The sequence below is a fragment of the Pristiophorus japonicus genome, chromosome 21 (genome assembly GCF_044704955.1).
Source record: "Pristiophorus japonicus isolate sPriJap1 chromosome 21, sPriJap1.hap1, whole genome shotgun sequence".
NCBI classification, from domain to species: Eukaryota; Metazoa; Chordata; class Chondrichthyes; family Pristiophoridae; genus Pristiophorus; species Pristiophorus japonicus.
In genome coordinates, this window is record NC_091997.1 from 9,850,024 (window position 1) to 9,877,371 (window position 27,348).

Below are 27,348 nucleotides of genomic sequence, written 5' to 3' on the forward strand. Positions count from 1 at the left end.
TACAGTGTGACATCTTATGATAAATCCCTTATATACTTCTCAGGGCCCCACATAATGGAGCTGAATTGAGGCACCTACGGTTGTGTATGAGGTGTGTACGAGTGTCCGTGGGGGGCCCAGCATGTTCTGGATTTAGGCAGGCACTGCGCATGCGCTGAAACCAGAACTTGCGATCTTTTCACAAATCGTACGAATCTGAAAGAAAGTGGGCCTCCGCGGGTGGAGAGTTGGGCTGTTACGCCTGGTAAAAGCAGGGGCGTAAGGTCTACTTTTACCAGCGTTAAGAGTTTTTAAAAAAAATAGAAAAATAACATTTTAGCACTCATTAATACATTAAAAACCATGTCCAATAAGGTAAGTTATTTTTAGCCCTGTTGAAACATATAGGAGCTGAATTTGCAGCCTTAACAGGTGCTTACTAGGTGTGCACCCGCTCGTAGGGGTACCGCAAGTTACGGGTTTAGACATGCACTGCGCTGAAACCTGGACCTTGCGTTCTGTTAAGAATCATCTTGACAGATTGTACAAATCTGACAGAAGTGGCCATTTTCTTGCGGAGAGTTGGGCTATTTGCCCAGTGAATGCCCTTGAAATTCTTATGCCTGGTAAAAGCAGGTGTGAGGCCTGTTTTTACCAGCGTAAGAGTTTAAAAAATAAAAAATTAAATTTTTTTCGCTCATTTATATACTAAAAACCCGATCCATTGAGGTAAGTTTATTTTTTTAGCTCCGTTAAAACATAACATTTCATAAGTTTTAAATATGTCATGTGTTTTAAAAATGTATTTCATGTGTTTGTGTATTTTTGGAGGTATTTCCATTCATACTTATGGCAGCTCCACAAAACGGAATTACCACAGGTATGAATGGGGTTCCCCTTACTTTCATTGGTTAGGCCGATGCATGTGATCCCAGGGGTGCTTGCAAAGCGCCTGCAGCCCTGGGACACATGGGCCTCTACGCAGGCCTACTCATAGAGCCCAGGACCGCAAGTCATCGAACCTCCCGGACCTCCAGGTAAGTTCGTAGATTTTTTTGCAGGTCGGAGGCATCCGTCCTCGGGAAGCCTCCGACCGCAATTTCTACCCCGGCATCCCTGTATCGGGGACCATTCCACTGCCCCCTGATTTTTTAACAGCCGGGCTGCCACTTCCTGACTGTATTGGTCAGGCTGTCGGCAAGCGGCATGTTAATAAGACCCGGCCATTTAAACTGGCTGAGCTTTCCTGCTACTGCTCCCAGATAGGCTGGCCTGTGTACCCGCCCGGGAGTTAAAATCGGGCCCACTGCAACAAACCCCGCGATGGTTTTTTATGCCCTGGTTATTCTATACTCGAGTGTACCACACTGCATATATCGCAGAATGGAGATGCCTGGAAAGACATTACAGGTCTGTTCATGTTGCTTACAATAAAAGCTTCTCTCAGTGTGTAATCATCTGCAGAACTGTATTTTTACACCGCCTCTCAGATTTGATACTTACTTGGAATAATTCTGTTTCCCACATCCTGAATGTTTACAGCCACAGAAACACACTAGTTATAAAAGCACCTGCTGGTAATGATAGGCTCATCTCCAGCATTGACACTTACTTACAGTACTCTATTAGGAAATCACAGTTCTTTCAGCTTCACCCGACAGTTACATTTACATTTTACAAATAAACATGCCGCAATTTTCAGCTCAGGAGGTTCGGTGACTTGCGGTCCTGGGCTTTATGAGTGGCTGAATGTACACAGCATTAAAGACAGGTGAGTAGTAAATTCCAGAATCAATCCATTACATAGTTATTTATTCAATACTATGAATTTTGCCTACTTCAAAACATATTTGGAACAACATGTGGCTTTAAAAGTCAATGACAGTCATAAGCAGAGAAGCAAAATATCTTTTGCACGATTTTTGCACATCCTCCAGTTCTTTCCCAGCTCTTACAGTTTAAAAAAAAAATCATTCCTGGGATTTGGGTGTTGCAGCACAAACTCATTTTTTAAATTTCTCCCCATCTCTACTGATGGCCTCATCCACCATTGGAGGATTATTTTATAACACTTGGCACCTTGCTCAAATGGACAATTTCACATGAGCTTGGAGAATGTGTATTACCGGGCTATTCAACACTGGGGGGAGTGATCACAAATAAATCTGATCCTGTCAGTGCATAAATATCCACACGTGCACACTTTCCCATCACTGAGCCACTAGATAATGGATCATGGGTGGAAACCCTCACTCATTTTCTCTCTCTAGTCCAGAAACATGGAGGCCAATTATTGTGCTCTCTCCACAGTTGCTTAAGATACAAGTGATCGATCCTGGGAACCTCTCGGCTGAGCACAAACAGGCTGTGCTTGCAGGAGCTTCGTTCAATGTACAAATGTATACAAGCATCAGGAGGATCTTCTTCAGTCAATGCATTGCTGCTTTGGTCTGCAATGCTTTGGGGTACAGTAACATAGAAACATAGAAACATAGAAAATAGGTGCAGGAGCAGGCCATTTAGCCCTTCTAGCCTGCATCGCCATTCAATGAGTTCATGGCTGAACATGAAACTTCAGTACCCCCTTCCTGCTTTCTCGCCATACCCCTTGATCCCCCGAGTAGTAAGGACTTCATCTAACTCCCTTTTGAATATATTTAGTGAATTGGCCTCAACTACTTTCTGTGGTAGAGAATTCCACAGGTTCACCACTCTCTGGGTGAAGAAGTTTCTCCTCATCTCGGTCCTAAATGGCTTACCCCTTATCCTTAGACTGTGACCCCTGGTTCTGGACTTCCCCAACATTGGGAACATTCTTCCTGCATCCAACCTGTCCAAACCCGTCAGAATTTTAAACGTTTCTATGAGGTCCCCTCTCACTCTTCTGAACTCCAGTGAATACAAGCCCAGTTGATCCAGTCTTTCTTGATAGGTCAGTCCCACCATCCCGGGAATCAGTCTGGTGAATCTTCGCTGCACTCCCTCAATAGCAAGAATGTCCTTCCTCAAGTTAGGAGACCAAAACTGTACACAATACTCCAGGTGTGGCCTCACCAAGGCCCTGTACAACTGTAGCAACACCTCCCTGCCCCTGTACTCAAATCCCCTCGCTATGAAGGCCAACATGCCATTTGCTTTCTTAACCGCCTGCTGTACCTGCATGCCAACCTTCAGTGACTGATGTACCATGACACCCAGGTCTCGTTGCACCTCCCCTTTTCCTAATCTGTCACTATTCAGATAATAGTCTGTCTCTCTGTTTTTACCACCAAAGTGGATAACCTCACATTTATCCACATTATACTTCATCTGCCGCGCATTTGCCCACTCACCTAACCTATCCAAGTCACTCTGCAACCTCCTCGCAGCTCACACTGCCACCCAACTTAGTGTCATCCGCAAATTTGGAGATACTACATTTAATCCCCTCGTCTAAATCATTAATGTACAATGTAAACAGCTGGGGCCCCAGCATAGAACCCTGCGGTACCCCACTAGTCACTGCCTGCCATTCTGAAAAGTCCCCATTTACTCCTACTCTTTGCTTCCTGTCTGACAACCAGTTCTCAATCCACGTCAGCACACTACCCCCAAACCCATGTGCTCTAACTTTGCACATTAATCTCCTGTGTGGGACCTTGTCGAAAGCCTTCTGAAAGTCCAAATATACCACATCAACTGGTTCTCCTTTGTCCACTTTACTGGAAACATCCGCAAAAAATTCAAGAAGATTTGTCAAGCATGATTTCCCTTTCACAAATCCATGCTGACTTGGACCTATCATGTCACCATTTTCCAAATGCGCTGCGATGACATCCTTAATAATTGATTCCATCATTTTACCCACTACTGAGGTCAGGCTGACCGGTCTATAATTCCCTTCTTTCTCTCTCCCTCCTTTTTTAAAAAAAATAGTAGTTATGTTACTGGGCGAGTTATCCAGAGCCTAGACTAATGATCCAGAGACATGATTTCAAATCCCACCGCGGCAGCTGGGGAATTTAAGTTCAATCAAATACATCTGGAATAAAAAGCTAGTAATGGTGACCATGAAACTACCAGATGATGAATAAAGACCCATCTGGTTCACTAATGTCCTTTAGGGAAGGAAATCTGCTGTCCTTACCTGTTCAGTTACATTGGAATGAAACCAAATCACGAAAGCACCACGAGTGATGGGTTTGAAAAATAGCACCACCAGTGATTTGGGCGGATTATATTGTACTCTGGAGTTCATCCAACTGGGTCTATACGTGACTCCAGACCCCACAGCAATGTGGTTAACTTTTAACTGTCCCTTTGAAATGGCCTAGCAAACCACTCCGTTCTATTCAAGAAGGTGGTTCACCACCACCTTCTCAAGGGCAATAAATGCTGACCTTGCTGACGATGCCCCCATGCTGTGAATTCATTCTGGTGCATTGTATCTCTCTCCTGATGCTGATGTGGTAAGGCATAAGAAAAAAAATTACCAGCTAGGTGTTTTTTTTTAAACCTCAATGCAAAATGTTGGAAAGTGATCAATGCAGGTACAGATTTGGTGTAATCACTTTGCCAAAATCCTGTTTGTATAAAATCTAATAAAATTAAAAAGAAAAACACTCCATCGGTTTCATGTATGTAACCAGCAGTTAGCTGCTGCCACTTCAGTTGAAGACAGGTTGCTTATAATCTCTCCAAAATATTTAGTGGCTGCTATTGAGCAAGCTACTTTGAACTATAGTTTTACTACTTACATTAAATGATTAAAAATTAATTTGCATTAGGAATGAGATACTTAATTGCCCTGATAGCTCAGAGGGAGAGATTTCATCGCCGAACCACACAGAACTGGAAGGTCCAAGTTTGGTGTGCAGTCGGTGGTGAATTAGCTACAATTGACTGTACTGCCCCTCAGTTAGTGAAGGGAGAGCTGGCCAGGGTTCCTACTCCCGATTGCTACTGATTGCCTGTGGATTTGCGGGCTTGCTGAGGACAGGTTCGGGCTCAATCGTGATGTCCTCACAGTCAGATGGCGTGCTGTCACTCACAGTTGAGGGTCACGCTTAAATATAGACAACTGGGGTGCGGCAGTGGAGGGCAAGCATGGACTGGGAGCTATCGTATTGAGGGAGTCAAGGCCTTCAAGGGAGGAAAGGAAAAAATTAGTGCGGAAAGCAGGATAGATATCAGGGGAGATTAATTTACTCTTTAAAACAGGCGATATTTGAAGAGGATTCTTTTCTGCAAGTCATTTAGTTCTTGAAATACTGCCTAATGGTGTATAAACCAGATAAGGGTGTGGTATCCCAATTCCATATACAGTGGCGTGGAAGTTGGATTAACTCCAGAGTACAATATAATCCACCCAAATCACTGGTGGTGCTAGTTTTCAAACTCATCACTTGAGGTACTTTCGTGCCAGTACTGATTTGGATTCATGCCAATGTAACTGAACAGCAGACTGGATGGCAAATCGTCTGCCTTATGCTTGTAGTGTGCACGACAGTGTCTCTGCCTGCTGGATTTTAAATAACTGTGCCCACATGTACACATATTGACCTGCGGATGCAAGACAAGCGTGCAAAAAAAGGTGTGTGGCAATGTCTCTGAGACCAACCAGTGGGATTGGAAGAAGTGCTGAGAAGCTCACTGTAATCAGTCAACGGGCTGAGGTCAGATTACGATACTGTGTTTCAGTAAGGTCGAGCCACTATTACAAGAATCTTCAGGCAGGGTAGGCTAGACTCTCAACTTTAGTTTGAATGTGGATTCAGTTTCCTAGCATCACTGGTTTGGATGTATTCTTGTATAGCTGGGCAGAGAACGACTTAAATAAGGGCAAATATACCAACTGCTTCCCCCGCTGTATTCATTCTTCTGCAAATTTGCGAGCCCCCATAATTTTTCAGAACTGTCATTTGAATTAACCTCCTCCCCAGTTTCTGAGCTCCCTGTACTCACACTTTACTAAAGAGAAAAATATTTGCATTTATATAGCGGCTTTCACGACCTCATGAAACATCCAGTTGAGGGCTCCTTGCTTTCCATTGGCACAAGAAATGGTTCCACACTATACTCATGCCGAATTCAGCTCACTGCAGTCAATTGCTGTCTCTTGCCACCTTCCTTCCTTACCTCAGACTGGCCGAGATTTGCCAAACAAGTTTTTCATCCAGTTGGTACAAGTCATCGCCTTACCTGGATCATATGCATAATCTGGAGGCTCTTGCTTGATGACCATTGAGTGCGAGAAACGCTGAGCGCTACCACTGCTGATTGGGTTTCCCTGCTCGTATATTGGGTCGTGATACTCCTGCTTGTAACTTTGCTGCGGGTATGGCACACAGGGCTCGGACATTTGCCGCTGGTATCCCAGAGTTGCTTCCCTGTTCATGCCCTGGGAGGAGGGGAAACGATGACAAAGCTCCAACGGCTGTTGTTGAAATTGTGAGCTGAGAACAAATAACAGTTTGACGATTAAATAAAGTACAATAGCTCATTTTGGGGACTGGCTCCCCCCCCCCCCCCCTGCCCTCAGTGAATTCATAGAATCATAGAATGGTTACAGCACGGAAGGCCATTCGGCCCGTCGAGCCGAGCCCATCCCACTCCCCCGCCCTTTCCCCATAGCCCTGCAATTTATTTTTCCTTCAGATACTTATCCAACTCTCTTTTGAAAGATTAGATTGAGTCTGCCTCCACCACCCTTTCAGGCAGTGCATTCCAGATCCCAACCACTCGCTGTGTAAAAAAGTTTTTCCTTACTTTAGGATCATTGTTGTTGCTTTCAAAAACCTTCAACCACCTTGAACCGTCCTATCTTAGCAATCTCCGACGGTCATATGTCCTCACACACATTTCTCGCTTTAACTGCCTCCAATTTTTTTTTAATTGTTCTAAATATGAACCTCATTATGCTGATGAAAGCAAGAACCTGGAAGACTTATAAGACCATAAAGTCTGGAGTAAGCAAATGCCATTCAGCCCATCAGGCCTACTCCATTCAGAGTCCATGCATGATTATTCTTTCATAGACTTTCTCCCTCCAACACCACCTGTTGATCTCCAACGTTTTTGCCTATTTTTGTCAGGCAAGGGTGTTAAGCGTTACAGAACCAAGGTGGGTAGATGGAATTAAGAGACAGATCAGCCATGATTTAATTGAATAGTGGAACAGGCTGCATGGCCTACTCCCATGCCTATGTGAAGGAACTCAAAGTTCCTTTTCCTAACTTGCCTGAAAAATATCAAGTATATGAAAATGCTGGCAATCTCAGCAGGTCAGGCAGCATCTGGCGAGAGGAAGCAGAGTTAACGTTTCGAGTCGATGACCTTTCGTCAGAACTGGAGCGTGTTCAATAATAACAGATTCTTAACAAGCACTGAAAGGGGGAGGGAGGGGGAGAACAAACAAAAGGGAAGGTCTGTGATAGGGTGGAAGACAAGAGAGATTAGAGAGACAAAAGGGATGGTGGCCCAAATTCAAATGGTAATGCCAGGAGTTAGAAAAACATTAGTCAAGATAGGGTGTGAATGGTGGGATAATGGCAACTGCCATTAGAGACAAGGAGTAAAATAGTAAAAAAGAAAGAGGCTCGAGGGAGGGTGGGGGATGGGTAGGTGGGGGGGGGGGGGGTGGTGGGGGTGGGAAGGGAGCCAAAGATCGGCAGTTGGTTACGCTCTGAAATTTTTGACCTCGATGTTGAGTCCAGAAGGCTGTAAAGTGCCTAAACGAAAGATGAGGTGCTGTTCCTCGAGCTTGCATTGAGCTTCGTTGGAACAGCGTAGGAGACCGAGGACGGAGAGGTCAGAGTGGGAATGCAGTGGAGAATTAAATTGACAGGCGATTGGAAGCTCAGGGTCACACTTGCGGACTTAACGGAGGTGCTCCGCAAAGCTGTCACCCAGATTTTATTCCAGATTCCAGCATCTACAGTATTTTGCTTTTGTATGAAAATGATAGGTAAGGATATACCAGCTGGTCTATTGAACATGTTCCATCCCACCATAACGCAATTTAACACCATAATCATCGCCCCCTGCCCTCCCGCGCCCCCAATTGCCTTCACCATCCGCTATGTATTCTGCTGGGAGAGGCAAAGAACTAAGTATTAATCCAGTTATGTGTTAAATTTGTTACAATAAAGTTAGACAAAAGACAAACAATTATCTTTTTGACATGCATCACAACAGCACAGGTATATATGATCAGAAAACAATGTTTTTTAGGCTATGATGCTGTGATACGCCTATTGTGACCTTATAGACGCTACTCTTGAGGTTTTAAAGGACAAAATGAGGCTGTTTATGAATTTACAGCTCTGCTATCCATTCTGGAGCTATCGTCTTCTCCACACAGCTTTTTTCAATGTGTCTAAGATCGAAAATACCAAAGCCAGAAAGAGTCAACACGTAAAGCCTTCCATCAATTTTGTTACTATACAACTGAAGAACAAGTCTGACCTAACTGAGTCTGAAAGAGCAACATTCGGTTTCTTCATGAGATAAGGACCTTCTGCCAGTCTAGATCAGGTGTTCCATCCCATAACCAAGTAGACATTAGGCGAGGGGGACATGTAACATGTAATTCTGCGATCAGTGGAAGTGTCCCATAATAGGTTTTTGTGTAACATATTCTAGGCCTTCTCAAAGGAACTAATACAAACCTTTCGCAGTTCAGAACAAAAACTTAGGAGTCACATACTGCAAACTAATAGAACCAGACATTTTTTACATTAGAAATTCCTAACCTAACTCAAACACAACAGAACTACCTCTAATGACTACTAGTGGATTCACTCCATAATTCATTGTGTTAAATATATCTTCCATCAAACGAATTAAACTACAGCAAATGGTGTTATAGTAATGGAATGCAAAATCAATAGCACCAACAACCCATCATCGGACGAAGAAGCATTTTATCATTAAACTGTACAAGAAGCAATTAAATTGCTCTTGAATCAAGCCTGTAACCAAATAGAAATACAAAGAGGATTGGTTATCGCTGAACCTGTACCTGTGCTCCATTGGGAATCTGCCATTGGGCATGGGCTGGGTGGGTGTGTGGAGATTCACAAAACCGTGATCCCGTCTGGGGTTCACCGCGGATTTATTGCAGACCTGCTGTAATGGAGTATTCGGAGGGGTCCCTGGAGTTGGGGAGTTGAGTCCAACTTGTGGCTTTTTCTCATAGGCACTACATAAAGAGAGGAATAGCATTTTGGTCAGCCAAGAGTTTTCTTTAATACCTCAATATTTGTCTGTTACAGCTGTCCTGCAATTATTCAACACCTAGAATCATCGAATCACAGAATGGTTACAGCACGGAGGCCGTTCGGCCTGTCGAGCCTATCGAAAGGCAGTTCAGTTTTGTTTTGGGGAATTCCTTTAGGCAGTCACAAAAAATATATTCCATCGCCTCTAATAGTTTCTTCTCCTGTTCTCATGGCCATCTCCAAGGCTTCATCATGGTTCCCTCCCCTTCATCATTTATATGGTATTTCTCAATTATATCCTCTGGAGGCATGGGTCCAGCTTCCACAAATACGCAAATTTCACCCAGCTTTGCCTCTCCCTCCATCAATCCCATGACTGCATTCACCAACCAATTGTCCAATATTAAGAACTAGAGAAGATGCAATTTCATCCAGCTCCATGTTGGCAAAGCCTCTATGGCTCTCATTAGCAAATGTATGCTTCTGGGGCCCAAAATTCACTATTAGCTCCATTTTTTTTGAGCTAACAGTGTTTTTTGGAGCTAACTTAATTTTGCAAGTTTCACCAAGGGTATAATGCTGTATTTAACAGATAACGACCGTTTTTTTAAAGTACCGTTTTTCTGACGTCACTCAGGGTCAAACCCACCTGTAACGCCATTTTTGTCCAGTTTTGCGAGTTTTGCCAATAAGGATTTTTTTTAAGTAGCGCTGGGGCCACTTTGTAAGACCTTACCGTACCAAATCAGAGTCCCATCAAAACCGGAGTTACCGAAGCCATCTTCATTTGTTGTGTTATGTTCTTATTGAATGTAGTGATGCAATATTATCTTTGAATTACTTCATTATAAAAGAAAGTTGTTTTATTTTTAGGACTTAATATTTACTGTGATGAAACACTCGGTGGGCCATTTGGTCAGGGATAGGGGCGACCGCGACAGGCCATTTGGCCAGGGAACACCTAACATGCTCAGTGACTGTGGAACAGTAAAACAACAAAGAAAAGTTGAAGGATGTCATATTAGCATTGCACAGTACAGTACTCATTTGCGAGCCTTCGGCAGAGTCCAGTGGCTCGGACGGGGAGTTCACGTTTCAGCATCAAAACACTCCCAGGGTAGGTGCAGCACGGGTTAGCTACAGAGTAAAGCGCCCTCTACACAAATTTTTAAAAGCAGCGCTCAGCCCACATTTCCTTCCTCTGGGAACCGGAGAGAGACAGCTCCTTCCCTCCCATTGTGCCCCGCGTTACCCTGGAAACCTAACTGCTGGGGCATGTGGAGAGAACGGGCCTCACTTTTTCGGCGCTAACAATTAGCTCCACCCTCAAAACCAAGGGTCTTTCTGCGCTGCGCCAAAGTGAAAACTAATTTTGGCGAAAGTTCGGACTTTTTCTGGGGCGTTATTTCGGACAAAATAAACAGCCGTTAATCTGAAATAACACCAAAAAATGACAATGTAGAATTTTGGGCCCCTGGTCTGGATTCCAAGAGTCTCGCCAGCTGCCAACTCATGCTAATTCCAGATGTGTGGGTCTTGGTGTAGTGTTCAACCTTGCACTTGGCATCCTTCAGTTACCAAGACCATTTTTTCTACCTCTGCTACAGCACACACCTTCACTCTACCTCATCTTCTCTGCTAATAAAACTCTAATCCATGCCTTTAAAACCTTAAAAGACGTGACTTTTAAAAGCTTCATGGCTAGTCTTCACCTTTGACAAAATATAACATTCAATTCCTCAGCCATCATCCCCATCAGCTCTACTGACTGCCCCTCCACGTACCCCCCTCCCCTCTCCCCCACCTTCCCACCCCAGTGAATTCACTTTAGAATCCTTGATGTTGCTTTGAAATCCTTCTGTGGCCTTGACACGTCCTATCTTGGCAATCTCCTCTGGTCACACCCTCCATTCCTCGCTTTACTCTTTCTTCACAATTCTTTCTGCTTCACTATTGGTGACCACTCTTTCAACTACTGAAACCTTCTTCATTGGAACTCGCACCCCAAATCCTTGCCTTGCCAATCCTTTCTTTTCAAAAGTCTCCTAAAAACCCGTCTTTTTGATCATGCGTTCAGCCCTGCCTTCTAACGTTTCTGTTTTCCTCCTGCTCAGTGAAGAGTCTGATAGAAATGGTGCTGTTGTTTATAATGCAGTGGCTCCAGACACTAAGTTTATTTCAATACTACCACTTTTACTGTAAGATCTGCTTTATTTGGACCACAAAAGTCTAAGCCAGAATCACTGAGCTCCTCAATTTACATTCCAGCTCTGGCATTCTGAGCAGAGCAGTACATATTGCTGATACAGAGATCATTTCTGGCTTGCATAAAGGAGAGGAATGATTGACCAAATCAAATTGTCACACTGAAGTCTTCATTTTAATTTGTAAAAGAAAGATAAATGTAATCTTTATCCAGGGTCCTTTTTCTGTGATGTGTCAGTGCATAGAGGAAGGAAGCTTAATGAGTCTTGCCTTTGAGAGGGCAACAGCAACAGGAAAGTCTTTTGTGGAGTACAGTCTCTGTCCAATGCAACTGGACCAATAGTTCCTACTTACTAGTAATGAGACAGGCCTGGAATCTGTTAACAATGGGGATTTCAGCCAAAACACACATATAACTGGGACTGCAAGCAAAACACTACCATGCTATTATTGCCCTCACCAACGGGAAGTTATTAATCTTAACTCAATTTTTTGGCCTGCTACAATAATGTGTTATGATATGCATGAAAAATTCCTCATTCATCCGTTACTAATATATCCTGTTGTGGATTGAATCACATTCAGATGGAAGTTCTGTCGGTGATGAGCTCTAATACTGGGGATACAAGAAAATTCAAAAAAAAATACTGACTAAAGCGAAAATATAGGAAGTGTAAGGGTATTTAAATATGATTATCGGTGTTGTCTCTATTCCTAAAGCCATGAGTGAATGCCACTGGAGTAACAGTGCAGGTCTTGATAAGCTCTCTGCCTGTGTATTCAAAGTAGTTAGGATATGAAAAGCAATATGCAAGGCTTGGGGAGGTTACAAGGCTGCAGATAGTTTATAGTACGAACTTTGGCTGAATGAAGTTTTAAAAAAGATATTAATTTCACAATGGTTCATTTTCTCTCAGACTGCATCACCACTTGTGCAGTTGGAGCAAATTTTCACTGAAGACTAAATGCTCAACTAAGTCACAGTGTTATTTCTTGATGCAGTGTGTCCCGCTATCATTCTGTTGCCGAGGCCCCAAGCTTTGGAATTCCCCGCCTAAACCTCTCCGTCTCTCCACCTCTCTTTCCTCGTTCAAGACGCTCCTTAAAAAATACCTCTTTGACCAAGCTTTTGGTCATCTGTGCTAATTTCTACTTCTGCGGCTCGGTGTCAAATTTTTTATCTCATAATACTCCTGTGAAACGCCTTGGGACGTTTCATTACATTAAAGGCGCTATATAAATACGAGTTGTTGTTGTTGTAATGTTTAAAACACTGATCAATGAGGGGATAAGATGCAGGAAGTCTAGGTCACATGATGCTGGATCCCCATCTACACGTGGAATGTGATTTGAGTTTTTTGTAACTTTCTTTCTGTTATTTTGTCTCTGCGATTCCTTTCCCTCCTGCATAGCATCCATTCCACCATCGCTGGTCTGGAATATGAAATGCTTTAGACCACAGGCATCTCCGCAAGTGTGGTCAATGCTGCTCTGAGGTCAACCTGCTAGGAAGTATGCTGAATGATACAAGAAAGTGAATTTTCTCCATGTCCCAAGATGACTCCGATAAACTGTATCTATTGGGAAGCCCGTAGTGTAAGAGTTTGTTGAAACGGAGATTGAATCTTGAGTCTCCTAGTCTAACTGAAGCACCACTTGTGTAGGTACCAGGCTCCATTTGCAAATCTTGTTTAAACTAGTTTTTACAATAAATAAATACCATACATGATAGAATGCCAATACCGATTTATTTGTGTTATGCAGGCATACCCTGGCTCACTTTCTATAACTGTTTACAGATTAATGTGAACAAAGTGGCTTATGTATTAATCCCAAGCTATTTCGAGCAGAATGAACTGCTACCAGGTGAACAACAGAGTTATCTACATGTTCCATTTCCTTGGGAAAAAACAATTTTTAATTATTTTTAAAGCCACTAATATCAGAAATAGTTACAACCACTGGAAATGAATTCCAAGGAAATGATTAAGGAGGCTCTTGTGCGGAAGTGTAAATTACATTTACATTTAGAGCCTGTGTCAAGGTCACCTATTGTTCTTTGATTTCCTTCATAAAGTGAATTTTGTCACACAGCCTGATCATGTGTTTTTATAGACCCAAAGATGGGGAGATGGAGCGATAAACAGAACTAGCCCATTGGTCTCGATGTTAAATCGGATCATGGCATCGGCAACTTCAGTGTTGTGGCTGGCAAATGCAAAGTTCTGAAACCACTGAGAGATTAATTCAGGACATCAGACTAGGTGGAGGTTCCCCACCTCGTTCCTGCTCCAACATTAGGTTCACCCTTTCCTGCTGCAATCCTCAAGTTTTTAAATGCAAAGCCAGCCGGCACAGGTAACCCCTACATCTCTATTTATGTTGCCTTCTATCCCACTCTCTGCAACCTTCCTTTGTGCTGTCTTAAACTATAGGCTTTGGCCCTTTTTCTTAGATTTTGCCATAAGAAAAAAAGTAAGTAACAGCCGTGACACCATTTAATAAATGAATATTAAAATTAAAATGGAGGGTCTAATGGTATTAATGGGCTGAAATTAGTTACAGCTGCTTTTTAACATAGGACATATGGCACAGAGACAGGCCGTTCAGCCCAACCATTCATAACATAAGAACATAAGAATTAGGAACAGGAGTAGGCCATCTAGCCCCTCGAGCCTGCTCCGCCATTCAACAAGATCATGGCTGATCTGGCCATGGACTCAGCTCCACTTACCCGCCCACTCCCCGTAACCCTTAATTCCCTTATTGGTTAAAAATCTATCTATCTGTGACTTGAATACATTCAATGAGCTAGCCTCAACTGCTTCCCTGGGCAGAGAATTCCACAGATTCACAACCCTCTGGGAGAAGAAATTCCTTCTCAACTCGGTTTTAAATTGGCTCCCCCGTATTTTGAGGCTGTGCCCCCTAGTTCTAGTCTACCGACCAGTGGAAACAACCTCTCTGCCTCTATCTTGTCTATCCCTTTCATTATTTTAAATGTTTCTATAAGATCACCCCTCATCCTTCTGAACTCCAACGGGTAAAGACCCAGTCTACTCAATCTATCATCATAAGGTAACCCCCTCATCTCCGGAATCAGCCTAGTGAATCGTCTCTGTACCCTCTCCAAAGCTAGTATATCCTTCCTTAAGTAAGGTGACCAAAACTGCACGCAGTACTCCAGGTGCGGCCTCACCAATACCCTATACAGTTGCAGAAGGACCTCCCTGCTTTTGTACTCCATCCCTCTCGCAATGAAGGCCAACATTCCATTTGCCTTCCTGATTACCTGCTGCACCTGCAAACTAACTTTTTGGGATTCATGCACAAGGACCCCCAGGTCCCTCTGCACCGCAGCATGTTGTAATTTCTCCCCATTCAAATAATATTCCCTTTTACTGTTTTTTCCCCCAAGGTGGATGACCTCACACTTTCCGACATTGTATTCCATCTGCCAAACCTTAGCCCATTCGCTTAACCTATCTAAATCTCTTTGCAGCCTCTCTGTGTCCTCTGCACAACCCGCTTTCCCACTAATCTTTGTGTCATCTGCAAATTTTGTTGCACTACACTCTGTCCCCTCTTCCAGGTCATCTATGTATATTGTAAACAGTTGTGGTCCCAGCACCGATCCCTGTGGCACACCACTAACCACCGATTTCCAACCCGAAAAGGACCCATTTATTCTGACTCTCTGCTTTCTGTTCGCCAGCCAATTCTCGATCCATGCTAATACATTTCCACTGACTCCGCGTACCTTTATCTTCTGTGTGGCACCTTATCGAATGCCTTTTGAAAATCTAAATACACCACATCCATCGGTACACCTCTATCCACCATGCTCGTTATATCCTCAAACAATTCCATGCCAACCTTTGACTGCATCAGAAACTGTTTGAATTTAGAGTGATTGGGATAATAAAACCTTTCACTTAATTTGCCAGATGCTGGATTGCATTAAGTATTCTGTGTTAAGAGCCACCCGTACTTGTCATCATTTTCACTAGGATACAACGTACCTTTTTGCTTACTTTCTCAGCCTTGGTTCTATAAAATTAAAGATCGATGTTTTTTTGGGATAATGTATTGTACATGGCACATTAACTCCTTCTCCCGCAGTATCCTTGTGAAACCTATGATGATTATCCCACAACACCAACCTGGCATAAAGGCACTGCTCCCCATTGCTGTACTGAAACGGCTGCTTGTGACGACAGGACAAGTTTGGATTCGAGATGGGACTCTGTGGTTCCTTTTTAATCTTCAGTGTGGGGCTGTGAAAAGCCACTGTTGGGGAAAAAAAATTAATGTCCATTATAAATTGTCTTTACAATTCTATTCTCTTCGAGTTCTATATGTTCAGCAGAATTCTGATCAATATGTGTCAGCATTACCTTAAATGAATGACTTCCAGAAGCCATGGGAACCTTAATGCCGCTGCTATATATCTCAGAAAGCAATAACGGAAAGCTCCCTTCAGCAGCAATGAGCCATTCAGTTTATTACTGTTGATATTTGAAACCGGAACTACAAAAAGTGAATATGCACAGATACCTCTTTAAGACCACTGCCTCCTGATCTCAGTTTAGACTGAAATTCTACAACGTACCCTTGTACAAGAAACCACGCTGATTTTTTTAGTGTTACTGTTCACTAAAATGTATTTGTACAAGAGGGAAAACAAGCATAACAGTGCTGATTAATTGATTACAGTTAATTGTAAAAGATTAAATGATGCAGTATCACAATTGACAAGAAATTTGCATAATTGGCTAAAAATGAATATTTTGCAGACCCGTACAAGCAGAGGCCACTGATTCCAGACAGATCGGATATGCTTGTTGAGCCTATTATACAGCGCTGCCATAAAACACACAATTGCAAAGTGTACATTCCCTGTCTATTAACCAAATAATTGACATGTGTTCCAGATGAAAATAGAATCCGAAGAAACTGAGCCAGAACATGATGGTACAAGACTCAGCATCTGGGACAATGCCATAATTAGTTGGTAATTACTATGCTTGGGACAAGCCAAATGATATTACAGACAGCACAATACTGTAGCTCCCTTCTCATTCGTATAGGTCAAAGATGTTAGCTGTGGCTCAGTGGGTAGCACTCTTGCCTCTGTAGCCTGAAGGTTGTGGGTTCAAGTCCCATTCCAGGAACTTGAGTGCAAAATCTAGGCTGACATTCCAGTGTAGTACTGAGGGAGTGCTGTGCTGTCTTTTGGATGAAATGTTAAACGGAGGCCCCGTCTGCTCTCTCATGTGGATGTAAAAGAAGAAGAGCAGGGGAGTTCTCCTCAGTGTCCTGGCCACTAGTAATTCCTCAACCAACATCACTGAAATAGATTATCTGGTCATTGTCTCATTGTTTGTGGGAGCTTACTGTGTACAAATTGGCTGTCATGTTTCCTACATTCCAACAGTGACTATCCTTCAAAAGTACTTCATTGGCTGTGAAGCACGTTGGGACGTCCTGAGGTCATGAAAGGCACTATATAAAATCAAGTCTTACTTTTTCTTTCAAGTCCTGTTTACAGTTTCACCCTGTTGAGATTGAATAGATTATTGGTCGGGTTGATTGGAATTAAAGGAACTCCTTGACTGTTTACACTGATAGCTGACTGGAGTTACTTTGTGTGCCAGGAGATAATATATTGCTTGCACTGAGCCTGCTGTTCCAGCTGAATTCAGCAGGCAATCCCAAACAACCGCTCATGCCGATCTTCTGCTTCACAGCTCCAAGTGCTGGGAGCTGTCACCATGTAGTCTGATTGTAGTAATTAACTCTGCAAAGTTTATATTAGTTCAGTTTTCATGATTTTACTGTAATTTTTCAGCAAAACTTGACTTGGTAATACAAATGTGAACAGGTAATTAGCTGGCTGGCAATCAAATCAGGCAAAAGTGGTGCAAATTCAGTTTGTTGGACCTTATCTTACCCACTTACCATGACTTTAATCTGCAGTATACCACTAAAGGGATGGGGACTGTATTATGGTGTGTTTATAGGATAGAACTGCTTCAAGTACTATTCAGTCTTGTAGTACCCTAAACTGCTGGGGCTATACATTATAGCCTGTTTATATTACAGGGTAGATTGTATAATACTGACAGCAATAGACAACCTCACAGTCCCATTAAAGTTTTGATTTACGACTCGATTTCCTGGTTACCACATCTCCCACATGAGATCATTTCCACTATGACATATCTACAGTAAGCCCGCAAGAAGACTGTGTTAAACATTGATTGGTAAGAAGCTGTGAATGTTTGTTTGCAGAATTATACATACTTTGGAATATGAAATAGGTAAACCAATGATCTCAAAGTTATGTCACTTAACTCAATTGGCAGAACTCTTGCTTTGGGTAAGAAGACTGTGGTTTCTATTGCCATACCAGGAATTTAAGCTCATAATCAGAATCATAAACTGATGCTTCAGTACAGAGAGAGTGCTGCACTGTCAGAGGTGCTAAAATTCAGATGGGAAGTTAAAGTGAGGCATTGTCTTCCTATTCTAGTGATTCTGGCAGATGTTAAAGATTCCATGGCATTACTTGATGCAGAGCAAGGAGTTCTGCTGGTGTCCTGCTCAAATTTCCACCCTCAAATACCAAAAAGAGAAAAACTGAGCACTTATTTCATTGCTACGTCTGGGGTCAGAGCCCCTATTTTCGCCACGATTGTGTGCCGTGTTTTGGCGTCCAAACGTTTTTTGGTGTGAAATACTCACTTTCCAACTTTCGCCAATGGCTGGACACCGGCGCCAACCGTGTGCTCCAGTTTAAAAGTTTTTGGTGCCGACCCGAGTCAAAATGGGACCAGGCACCGTTTTTGTGGAATTAATCAATTTTGGCCGTCCACATTTTTTTCAGCGCGGCGCACACTGCCTAAAAGCCCCACAAAAAAAACCCCATACGTTAACTTAAGGAATCAGCGCGGCACACAAGAGGACAGGTGTGAGGCAATAAGAATACACAATACCTTCTTTTTCCACAGGGAACTCTTTTTGGAGCAAGGGAAGGTTACCCGGCTGAAAGGACTGCTCCCCACTGGCTGGACCCGCTGCAATACCGAGCCGAATGGCCCCCCTGCTCTCTCTGCGAGCTGAAGCTCGGGAGCGGAAGGGCCATTCAGCCGGGATTGCAGCGGGTCCAGCCGGGGAGGGGGGGAGCAGTGGCCGCGGGTCCAGCCGGGGGCAGAGGTCCTTTGTGGCCCTTTCGGCAGTGGTGGGGTAGCAGTCCTTTCGGGGGAGCGGGCTTCAGCGTCTCTGTTTGCCCTGGCAGCTTCAGCTTTTTGCCCAGAGAGTTTTTAGTGCAGACTTGAAGCTCCGCACCCCCAGACTAACTACGGAGAGCAGTGCGCCAAATTCAAATAATTCTTTGGAGAAAGTCCCAATTTTTTTTTTCTGGCGCAAACATACACAGAAAAAATTGTACGTTAACATGCGCGAGCGCCAAAAATCCAGCAAGTGGAAAATAGGGGCCCTGCTATGTAAAACGGGTCCTGTGCTTGCTTATATTACAGTAACTATTTCAAAGCAACTCATTGTCTGTGAAGCACTGAGACACATGATAAGGTGCTATATAAGCAAATGTTTTACCTTCCTTTACTGAAAGGCATAGCCTTCAAATGCTGGTGAAGATTGGGGGACTTACAGAACCTGATCCTCTGGCCTGCACCAGTTAGATCTGCACCACACGAAAGAACAGCCCTGCCAATGGTCATTAAAAAGTTAATAATCTGGGCCTTTTTCCCAGCTGAAGAAGGTCGCAAGCAGCTGTGAGGAGGGGAAAAATACAAGAAATGTAAAAGAAATATGAAGAAATGCAGAAAATATAGTGCTAATGTGTTGAGGATGTCTGCTCCCATTTTAATCCAAATTATAACCATCGCTGCCCCAGTGTGTACATAGTGTGGTGTTGAGGCATTCAGACCAGGATGGTCTCAGATTTGATCTCCAGTCTGTGTCAAGCTAGCTGATTTCATCAGGAGCAGTGGTAGGAGTCCTTCAATTGTCTTCAGTACTCCTGGGCTAAGGAGAGCTGGGGCAACAGCCTGTTGCTGATTCCTATGCGGGGACTCCTGTTGGAAAATGCATGCTGTTTTTGACATTGGGTGAGAATGGCAGCAAGCTTCATGGTTCGAAAGGCTTACAGCATTCACCGCCTAGGCTCACTGATGGAGAATAGCCATTTAGGCAATATACCAGGGTGGAACTACTGTCAGGAGAGAAAGTACAATGAAAACAAAAAAAAAAACATATCACACATTATCCCAATGTTCTCGCTGATCATTCCACAGTTCGTCAACTTTTAATAGTAATGTCAAGTACAAAATACATTGTCCTTGGGCCAGTTATCTGGTAAAAACATAATATGCATGTCTTCACTATTTAATAGGCTGGCTCACTTATTTCAAATCTGTTTAATATATTGGTAGCTGATTGATTTGCCTGTCCCTGTTACTCTGCTCAATCAAGAGGAACTATGCATGGCTGGCTCAACAAACCCTATGACTTGGGCTTTGAGATTTAATAAAAATGGAGACAACGATTTCACTTTCGTGCAGAAATGATATTGGCTGGTGAAGATTTATCATTTGGGCCGTTATTAGAGAGGAAAAGGATTAAAACCAAATGATAAACAGATGGATTTGCTTCCTCCTGCAGTTTGGGTCACACAATTAGCCAGTAAAGAATACACTCACTATTCCTACTACCGTACACCTCAGAGTACAAGTAAAGCCCTGGAGAGCACTTATGTCCCGTGTACAATCTTTGCTTCGGTAACATAATCTGGCCAGTGCTGGACTTATTCTAGACTTTAATACAAAGTGAATGTGTAAGCTTGGAGATGCTCTGGACTTTGATATCATGGACTTTCCAGAGAGACCCGTCTGTTGGATGGAATCCCCTACCGCCCACTTTCTCTTCGGCAGTCCCTTGTATCGAGGATGACTTGCTTCCACGCCAAAAAGGGATGAGTTCACAGGTGTTTCAATGAACGACCTGATATTCCAGGTCCCGAACTACATCCCCAAGGGTGGAGGAGGCCTGTGCGTGGATTTTTTTTTTAACATGTGGTGACCGTTGTACACCAGCCACCACACGGGCTTGACAGCGCTAGGTCTTGGTCCAGTGGTAAAGATTAACCAAGACGACTGGAGGCCAGCTCTGCTGCATGGACCTAGTGTGCACACATATCGCAGTGTGGGCTGGCCCGTGCTGCTTCTGGGCCCCGAACTCACGCCTCTCCTGGGCCCCGATCACGTCGTTCTGCAGTCTTTCGCCACTCCTTTGCCCCAACCTCACCGCTCCTGCTATGCCTGCCCATGCACCAATCACCGACCTGGATTATGGTGATGTTCAATCCAGTCGAGCTCTTCACTGCCGTTGCCCTCCTGCACCAGCCCGTGCTGCTCGCTGGAGTGACATGCCGCCTCGCTGCTCAGTTTAAGGCCCCGACCTGCTGCAGATGTTCCTCGCAGATGTTGTTACCACCCGGGGGCAGACTGGTCTCTTGGGTAATCAAGAGATTTCCTGAGCACACAAATGAATGGCTCCATGGCACTGTAATATTGGCGCCCATCCCCTTTTCCATGAGGGGAGAGTCACTTCAATACTGCTACCAAAATATCTCTGCACACATTAATTTCGTTTCAGAGCACATGAGGTTTGAGGGTTGTGGGACTGTAGGGTATATGAATTAAAATGGCCTTGCTCATTCATATCCGTCTCATGTTCTCGTGAAGTGAAGCAGGGCAACAATTCACAGTAACCAGATGGATCCAAACCACCAAAATATTAGCTGGCATCTAGATTTGAAATAGACTGTCTCTATCAGATGGAAATGATACATAAAAGGTGTACTAAATGGCAGACCGAAAAATTCAGCTCTGTAACACCCCATCTTGGCAGACTATGGGTGCCATTCTGTGCCTAAAATGTCGCCCGCACCGTACGCAGACTACTAGTGCCTGTTGCGGCGGACTCCATCTTGGTGAGAGTGATAGGGCGGGCATTAGCAGCTGTAAATATGCAGTGTGCACAGATCGTGATGTTGATCAGCGTGCAATGCTGATTTGACATCAGCACTGCCATTTTCATCATCAACGCTGGAGTTAACGCACTGTGTTAATCTCGCACAGCTGAACATGCATTCAGCAGTGTTATTCAATGAGGTCAGCAACCACTCTAAGCTTAGTAGCTGATTGATTTCTACTGGCTATGTGTAAGTTTGTGGAAATGTTTGGAGCTTTCTCGTGTTGTTTAAAGTTGGTGAGGCGACAGGGAATGGTGCTGCAAGTGAAGAAGGCCTTGCTTTCGACTAAAAGGATTCTGATCAGGCCACTTGCTCCCAGTCATGGGTGCCCTAGGTGTGATCCTCCTTGTCCTGCAGCATGACAGGGAGATGGAGCAGAGGCAGCAAGGAAGAGGACAAGCTGCTCGAAGGGCTCTCAGTAGGAAGCCTTACCTATCTAGGGTCTTCCGAGAGCGATTCTCTTACCTCAGCCTGAGCCAGGAGCAATGTGCGAGGTGTCTGCGCCTTACGTTGGATGTGCTCACAGAACTCTGCCGCCTCTTGCAACCAGACCTGCAGCCTCACACCAGGGCAAGGACAGCGCTGCCAGTGGCTGTAAGGGTGACTGCGGCCCTGAATTTCTTCGCGCCGGGATCCTTTCAGGCTGGAGCAGGCGACATTTGTAACATCTCCCCGTTCGCCGTCCATTGCTGCATCAGAGAGGTGACAGACGCCCTTTATGCCAGGAGAGGGGACTTCATTGTCCTCTCTCTGAACAGAAAGAAGCAGAGGAGTGTGCATGTGGTTTTGCCAGGATAGCGGGCTTCCCCATGCTGCAGGGTACCATGAACTGCAGGTGGCTTTGTGGATACCGCAACTAATACTGAGATGTACCTCAACCACAAAGGTTTCCACTCACTGAATGTGCAGTTGGTGCGCGACCATGCTCAGCACATCATGATGGTGAATACCCGGTATCCTGGCAGCAGTCATGATGCTTTTATTCTGCGCCAGTCCGCTGTTCCCTCAGTCTTTGAGCCCCCAAGACAAACTAGAGGGTGGCTACTGGGCGACAAGGGCTATCCGCTGACCACCTGGTTCATTACTCCGCTCCTCAACCCAACCACACATGGGCAGCATGCGTACAATGAGAGCCATGCTACCACATGGAATCTGACAGAGCAGACCATTGGGGTGCTGAAGCAATGGTTCTGCTACCTGGACCACTCTGGAGGAGCCCTGCAGTACTTGCCAGAGCGAGTCTCAAGATTTGTCGTGGTCTGCTGCATGCTCCACAACCTAGCCATCATGAGGGCACAGCCCTTGTCACAAGGCATATGGTGACCAACTGAGGAGGAGGAAGAGGAGAAGGAGAAAGCAGGAGAGGAGGACGAGGAGGAAGTTGAAGGGTGGAGGCAATCCAGATAGCCCCTTTCTGCCCGGGATTTCCGTGATCGACTCATCCAACTATGGTTCCAGTGAGTGCAACCCCATTTCGCATTCACCAATAGTCCCATACTTTACCATCCCTCTGATACGGACCAACACAATGTCCTCTTGGCCACAAGGCTGAAAGAAAGCCACCACAAAACAAGCATTCCAATTCAACATTATACATCAATCCATCCAATGTTACATAACAAAGTCAACTAATCACCCTTATGCCCTTCGTGTGCCTTGGGTATGGAGAGAAAGCAGGAAAGGGGTACTGAGGTTAAATGATCAGCCATGATCTTATTGAATGGTGGTGCAGGCTCGAAGGGCCGAATGGCCTACTCCTGCACCTATTTTCTATGTTTCTATAACATGGCTGGTTGAAGGCTGCAGGACAACTTCGAGCTGTGGACCTGGAAGGCCCGGCTGTATACTGCACCATGGGCAGCAGCAGTCTGGGCTGGAAGGCAACAGCAAGGGCACTGGTGGAGTGGCAGTGGTGGATGTACGAATGCTGTCATCCTGAGAGAGGACAGCAGGTTCAAGTTCCACAGAGCTATTGCCACTCCCACGGGGCGACGTCTCAGCATTGCTCGAAATCTGTTGCAGGACAGATTGCTGGTCTGCTGCCACACCCTGCAAGCCCCTTTCCACACTGGTAAACGCAGCCACAATGGCAGCAAGCTGAGCCTGTATGAGAGCAGTCTGAGCTTCCACTGCAGCACTCAGACGTTGGGTCACTTCTGCTTTCAGTAGTGATCGGGAATAGGAATCCTGGCACATTATTTCCCTCCCCTAACCCAGGCTGTTCAGACCACTGTGTATATCCCTTACAATCACATTGGCTGCGTTAGCAATCTAAGCATTAATCACAGAGCACACAGTGAGTGCTGCAGTGGAAGGTCAGACTGCTCTCATGTTGTTTGAATGGCTCAGTGCCTTTCCCAACTGAGCCACAGGGAGAACCGGGTTCTCACGTCCTTTTATTCACCTGCGAACTGATTCTAATTTGTGGCTTATACAATACAATAACATTTTGCAAGTCACTGCACTTATATTCATTAGTGTTAATGATGACTGTTAATTGGGGAATAGCTGGGGTGTGGTAGAAATCATTTTCTTACTTTACCCTACAAAGAGATGGTTGAAGATACCTTCACTGATGGGTTTTCTATTGTGTATGTTTAAAACAGATTGATGAGGCCCTGTCTACCTGCTCAAGTGGACGTAAAAGATCCCATGACACTGTTCAAAGAATAGCAGGGAATTCTCCCTCAACCAAGACTACTAAAAACAGATGATCTAGTTAGTCATTCGTATGATGTTTGTGGAACCTCAGTGTGTGCAAAGTGGCTGTTTCCTCTACCCACATAACTGAAGTTCAAAAAATGAATCAGTTGGTTGTGAAGCATTTTTAGGATGTCTTGTGGGTGTGTTAAAGTACTAAATAGAATCATAGAATAGAATCAGAATCTTACAGCACAGAAGGGGGCCATTCGGCCCATCATGCTTGTGCCAGCTCTTTGAAAGAAATGCAAGTTTGATCTTTTCTTTACGAATTTAAGATGTCACATCGGGATCTCCACTAATAAGGTGGAAGTGTGCCTACAGTAACAATAGTTCTCAAAGTACCGAGGAATCATAGAATCTTGGAATCATACAGCACAGAAGGAGGCCATTCAGCCCAATGTGCCTGCGCTGGTCTTTGAAGGAACTATCCAATTCCTGTCCCCTGCCCTTTCCCCATAGCCCTACAAATTGTTCCCCTTCAAATATTTATCCAATTCCCTTTTGAAAGTTATCACTGAATATGCCTCTACCACCCTTTCAGGCCGTGCATTTCAGATCAAAACAACTCGCTGCATAAACAAATTCTCCTCATGTCTCCTCTGGTTCTTTTGCCAATTAAGTTAACTCTGTGTCCTCTGGTTACTGGCCCTTCTGCCACTGGAAACAGTTTCTCCTTATTTATTCCATCATAATTACTATGTTATGTTAATTAATTATTAAACCTGTATCTTAATGAAGTACAGGTATTTGATAAGAAAAATAAGGAGGTCACATATTACTTGGAAAATAAGAATCTAAATGGGGTGGGAGAGCAAAGGGATCTCGGAGTACAAATACATAATTCACTAAAAGTAGCTGTTCAGACCACTGTGTATATCCCTTACAATCACATTGGCTGCGTTAGCAATCTAAGCATTAATCACAGAGCACACAGTGGTCTGAACAGCCTGGGTTAGAGGAGGGAAATAATGTGCCAGGATTCCTATTCCTGATCACTACTGAAAGCAGAGAGTGGTGAGAATGTGGAACTCGCTACCACAGGGAGTGGTTGACGCAATTAGTATAGATGCATTTAAGGGGAGGCTAGATAGGCATATAAGGGAGAAGGGGGATAGAGTGTTATGCGGATAGAGTTAAATGAGAAAAGACAGGAGGAGGCTCGAGTGGAGCATAAACGCCGGCATGGACTGGTTGGGCCGAATGGCCTGTTTCTGTCCTGTACATCTGATGTAATCCAATTTAACTATAAAATTGAATTATTTCATGTTGATTTTCATATATATCTAATTGGATGCACTTTTCCTTTTGTCAATTTTTTCCACCAACTCCCCCGCCCTCTCGAAACACTAACCCTCGCTAGGTCTAGTTTCATGAATGCAAGCTCCAATAACAGATCCAAGTGGCCATTAATTGCATTGTGAGTCGTGACTGGAAGTGGCAGCTGGCTACTTGACTACTTGTGGGCAGTGTAACAGGCGAGCCCTGACCTACCCTCAGCCACTTCCAGCAGGAGTCGCACAAACCCAGACTGATTTTTCCCTTCATAAATCTGAGACATGGAGCCCTCTGCCACTGCTGCTGCTGAGATCAGCGACGTCAGCACAGACTAGGGACCAAAGCTGGACCCTCCCGGTCTGTGCAGTTCAGCAACTTGCGTGTAGACTTGCTGAGCCACCGGGGGAGCCAACTGAATGCATCTTAATGAAATATACATAATAAAATTAGAATGATTGAAATTAACTATATAAATAGAATAATTACATTTTTTTTAATTCATTCACAGGATGGATAAGCATCATACTTGCTCCTAGGAAGCCCATTGCATCAAAAACTCTCAACCAAGCACAACCTTTGTTCCCAGTCTTTGTTCCCATGACTTCGGAGAGGTTTGACAGTATTGACATAGTAATATTCCCAGTTAATATGCCATTGTACCCACCATAAAACTCCAATGCCAATGTAATCTCTGATTAAAGAGTGGTGTTTAATTCCCTCATGTGCATACACAATATAACTTGGGTGGATAATGCTTTCATCGTGCTTGATAATTAGCTTCATCCTTGCTTTTAAATGACTACCTATGCCAGATTTTTGCGAGTGGGTGCAGAAATAGTACAGTAATAAGGGGTTAGCTGCATGAAATTACACGACTTATAAAAGTCTGAGAATATTGGACGTATTTTTAGCAGCTGGGTGTGTCAGAAATAATTTGCCTCCAGCGAAGTAAGAAAGGAACCTTGTGTTGTAAACCGGTTGTCTCTCTGTAGCACCGCATACCTCCCCCACCCTTTAACCACTTCCATGCTGGGTCTCAGGCATTTGGGTTTTTTTCTTGCCATTTGCTGATGTCGACCGACTTTTCAACACATCCCAACATGTCCAAACCTGACCAACAGAGAGCTTGCCAACTGATAGGCAAGCCTTCTCATCTCTAGACATCAATCTCTCTCTTATCTTTAAATTGACAGAACTGTGCTCATTGCTTCTTTGAACGTTCCTTTCTTCTTGTTCCTCAGCTCCACCCAGCTGTTCCTTCTCCTGTATCATCTCCTGTGCCGACTTCAAAACTCACTGTACTGTCTCCTAATTACATTCCTTTATCCCCCACCCCGGACCGCAGAACGGTGGAAACCCTCACCTTCTTCAATCTTCCTTCTTCTTACAATCAATAGTGCTTAAAAGCCAAGCTTGGCATCACTTAACCACACGTCTTGATTTATGTAAGTCTTCTTTCCTATTCTTTTCACACTTGGTGATGTCCTGCACTTTGTTCCTACACCTCAGCTTCTCAATGACTTAAAAAAAGGCTGACTCAGTATTAACCACTTGCACTCATATAGCACCTTTAATGTAACAAAATGGCCAAAGTGCTTTAGAGACAAAACTGTAACCCAAGCAATGAAGAGAGTAAAGGCGCTATATAAATACAAGTTGTTGTTGTTGAGGGAAATGTCAGGGGAGGTGACTGAAGGCATGGTCAAAGAGATAGGTTTTGAGGGAGGGAAGAGAGGTAGCAAGGAGAAAGGGTGAAGCGGTTTGGGAAAGGCATTCCAGTGTTTGAGGACAAGATGGCTAATCATAGGCGGTCCCTTGAACGAGGATGACTTGCTTCCACGAATTCACAGGTGTTTCGATGAAGGACCCGATGTTCCAGTCCTGAACTCCAATTGAGGAGGTGGAAGATGCCTGTGCATGGATTTTTTT

General features: G+C 44.2%; 1 protein-coding gene across 1 annotated transcript in view; it reads right to left on the reverse strand.

The window, feature by feature from the left end:
* etv4 (ETS variant transcription factor 4) overlaps nucleotides 1-27,348 on the reverse strand; it is a 113,880-nt gene that overhangs the window by 44,441 nt on the left and 42,091 nt on the right. The window contains exons 6-8 of the mRNA XM_070864001.1: nucleotides 15,548-15,674; nucleotides 8,981-9,160; nucleotides 6,160-6,413 (exon numbers count right to left, since the gene is read on the reverse strand). Coding sequence (XP_070720102.1) covers nucleotides 6,160-6,413; nucleotides 8,981-9,160; nucleotides 15,548-15,674 — 561 coding nt within the window. The remainder of the gene's footprint in view (nucleotides 1-6,159; nucleotides 6,414-8,980; nucleotides 9,161-15,547; nucleotides 15,675-27,348) is intronic.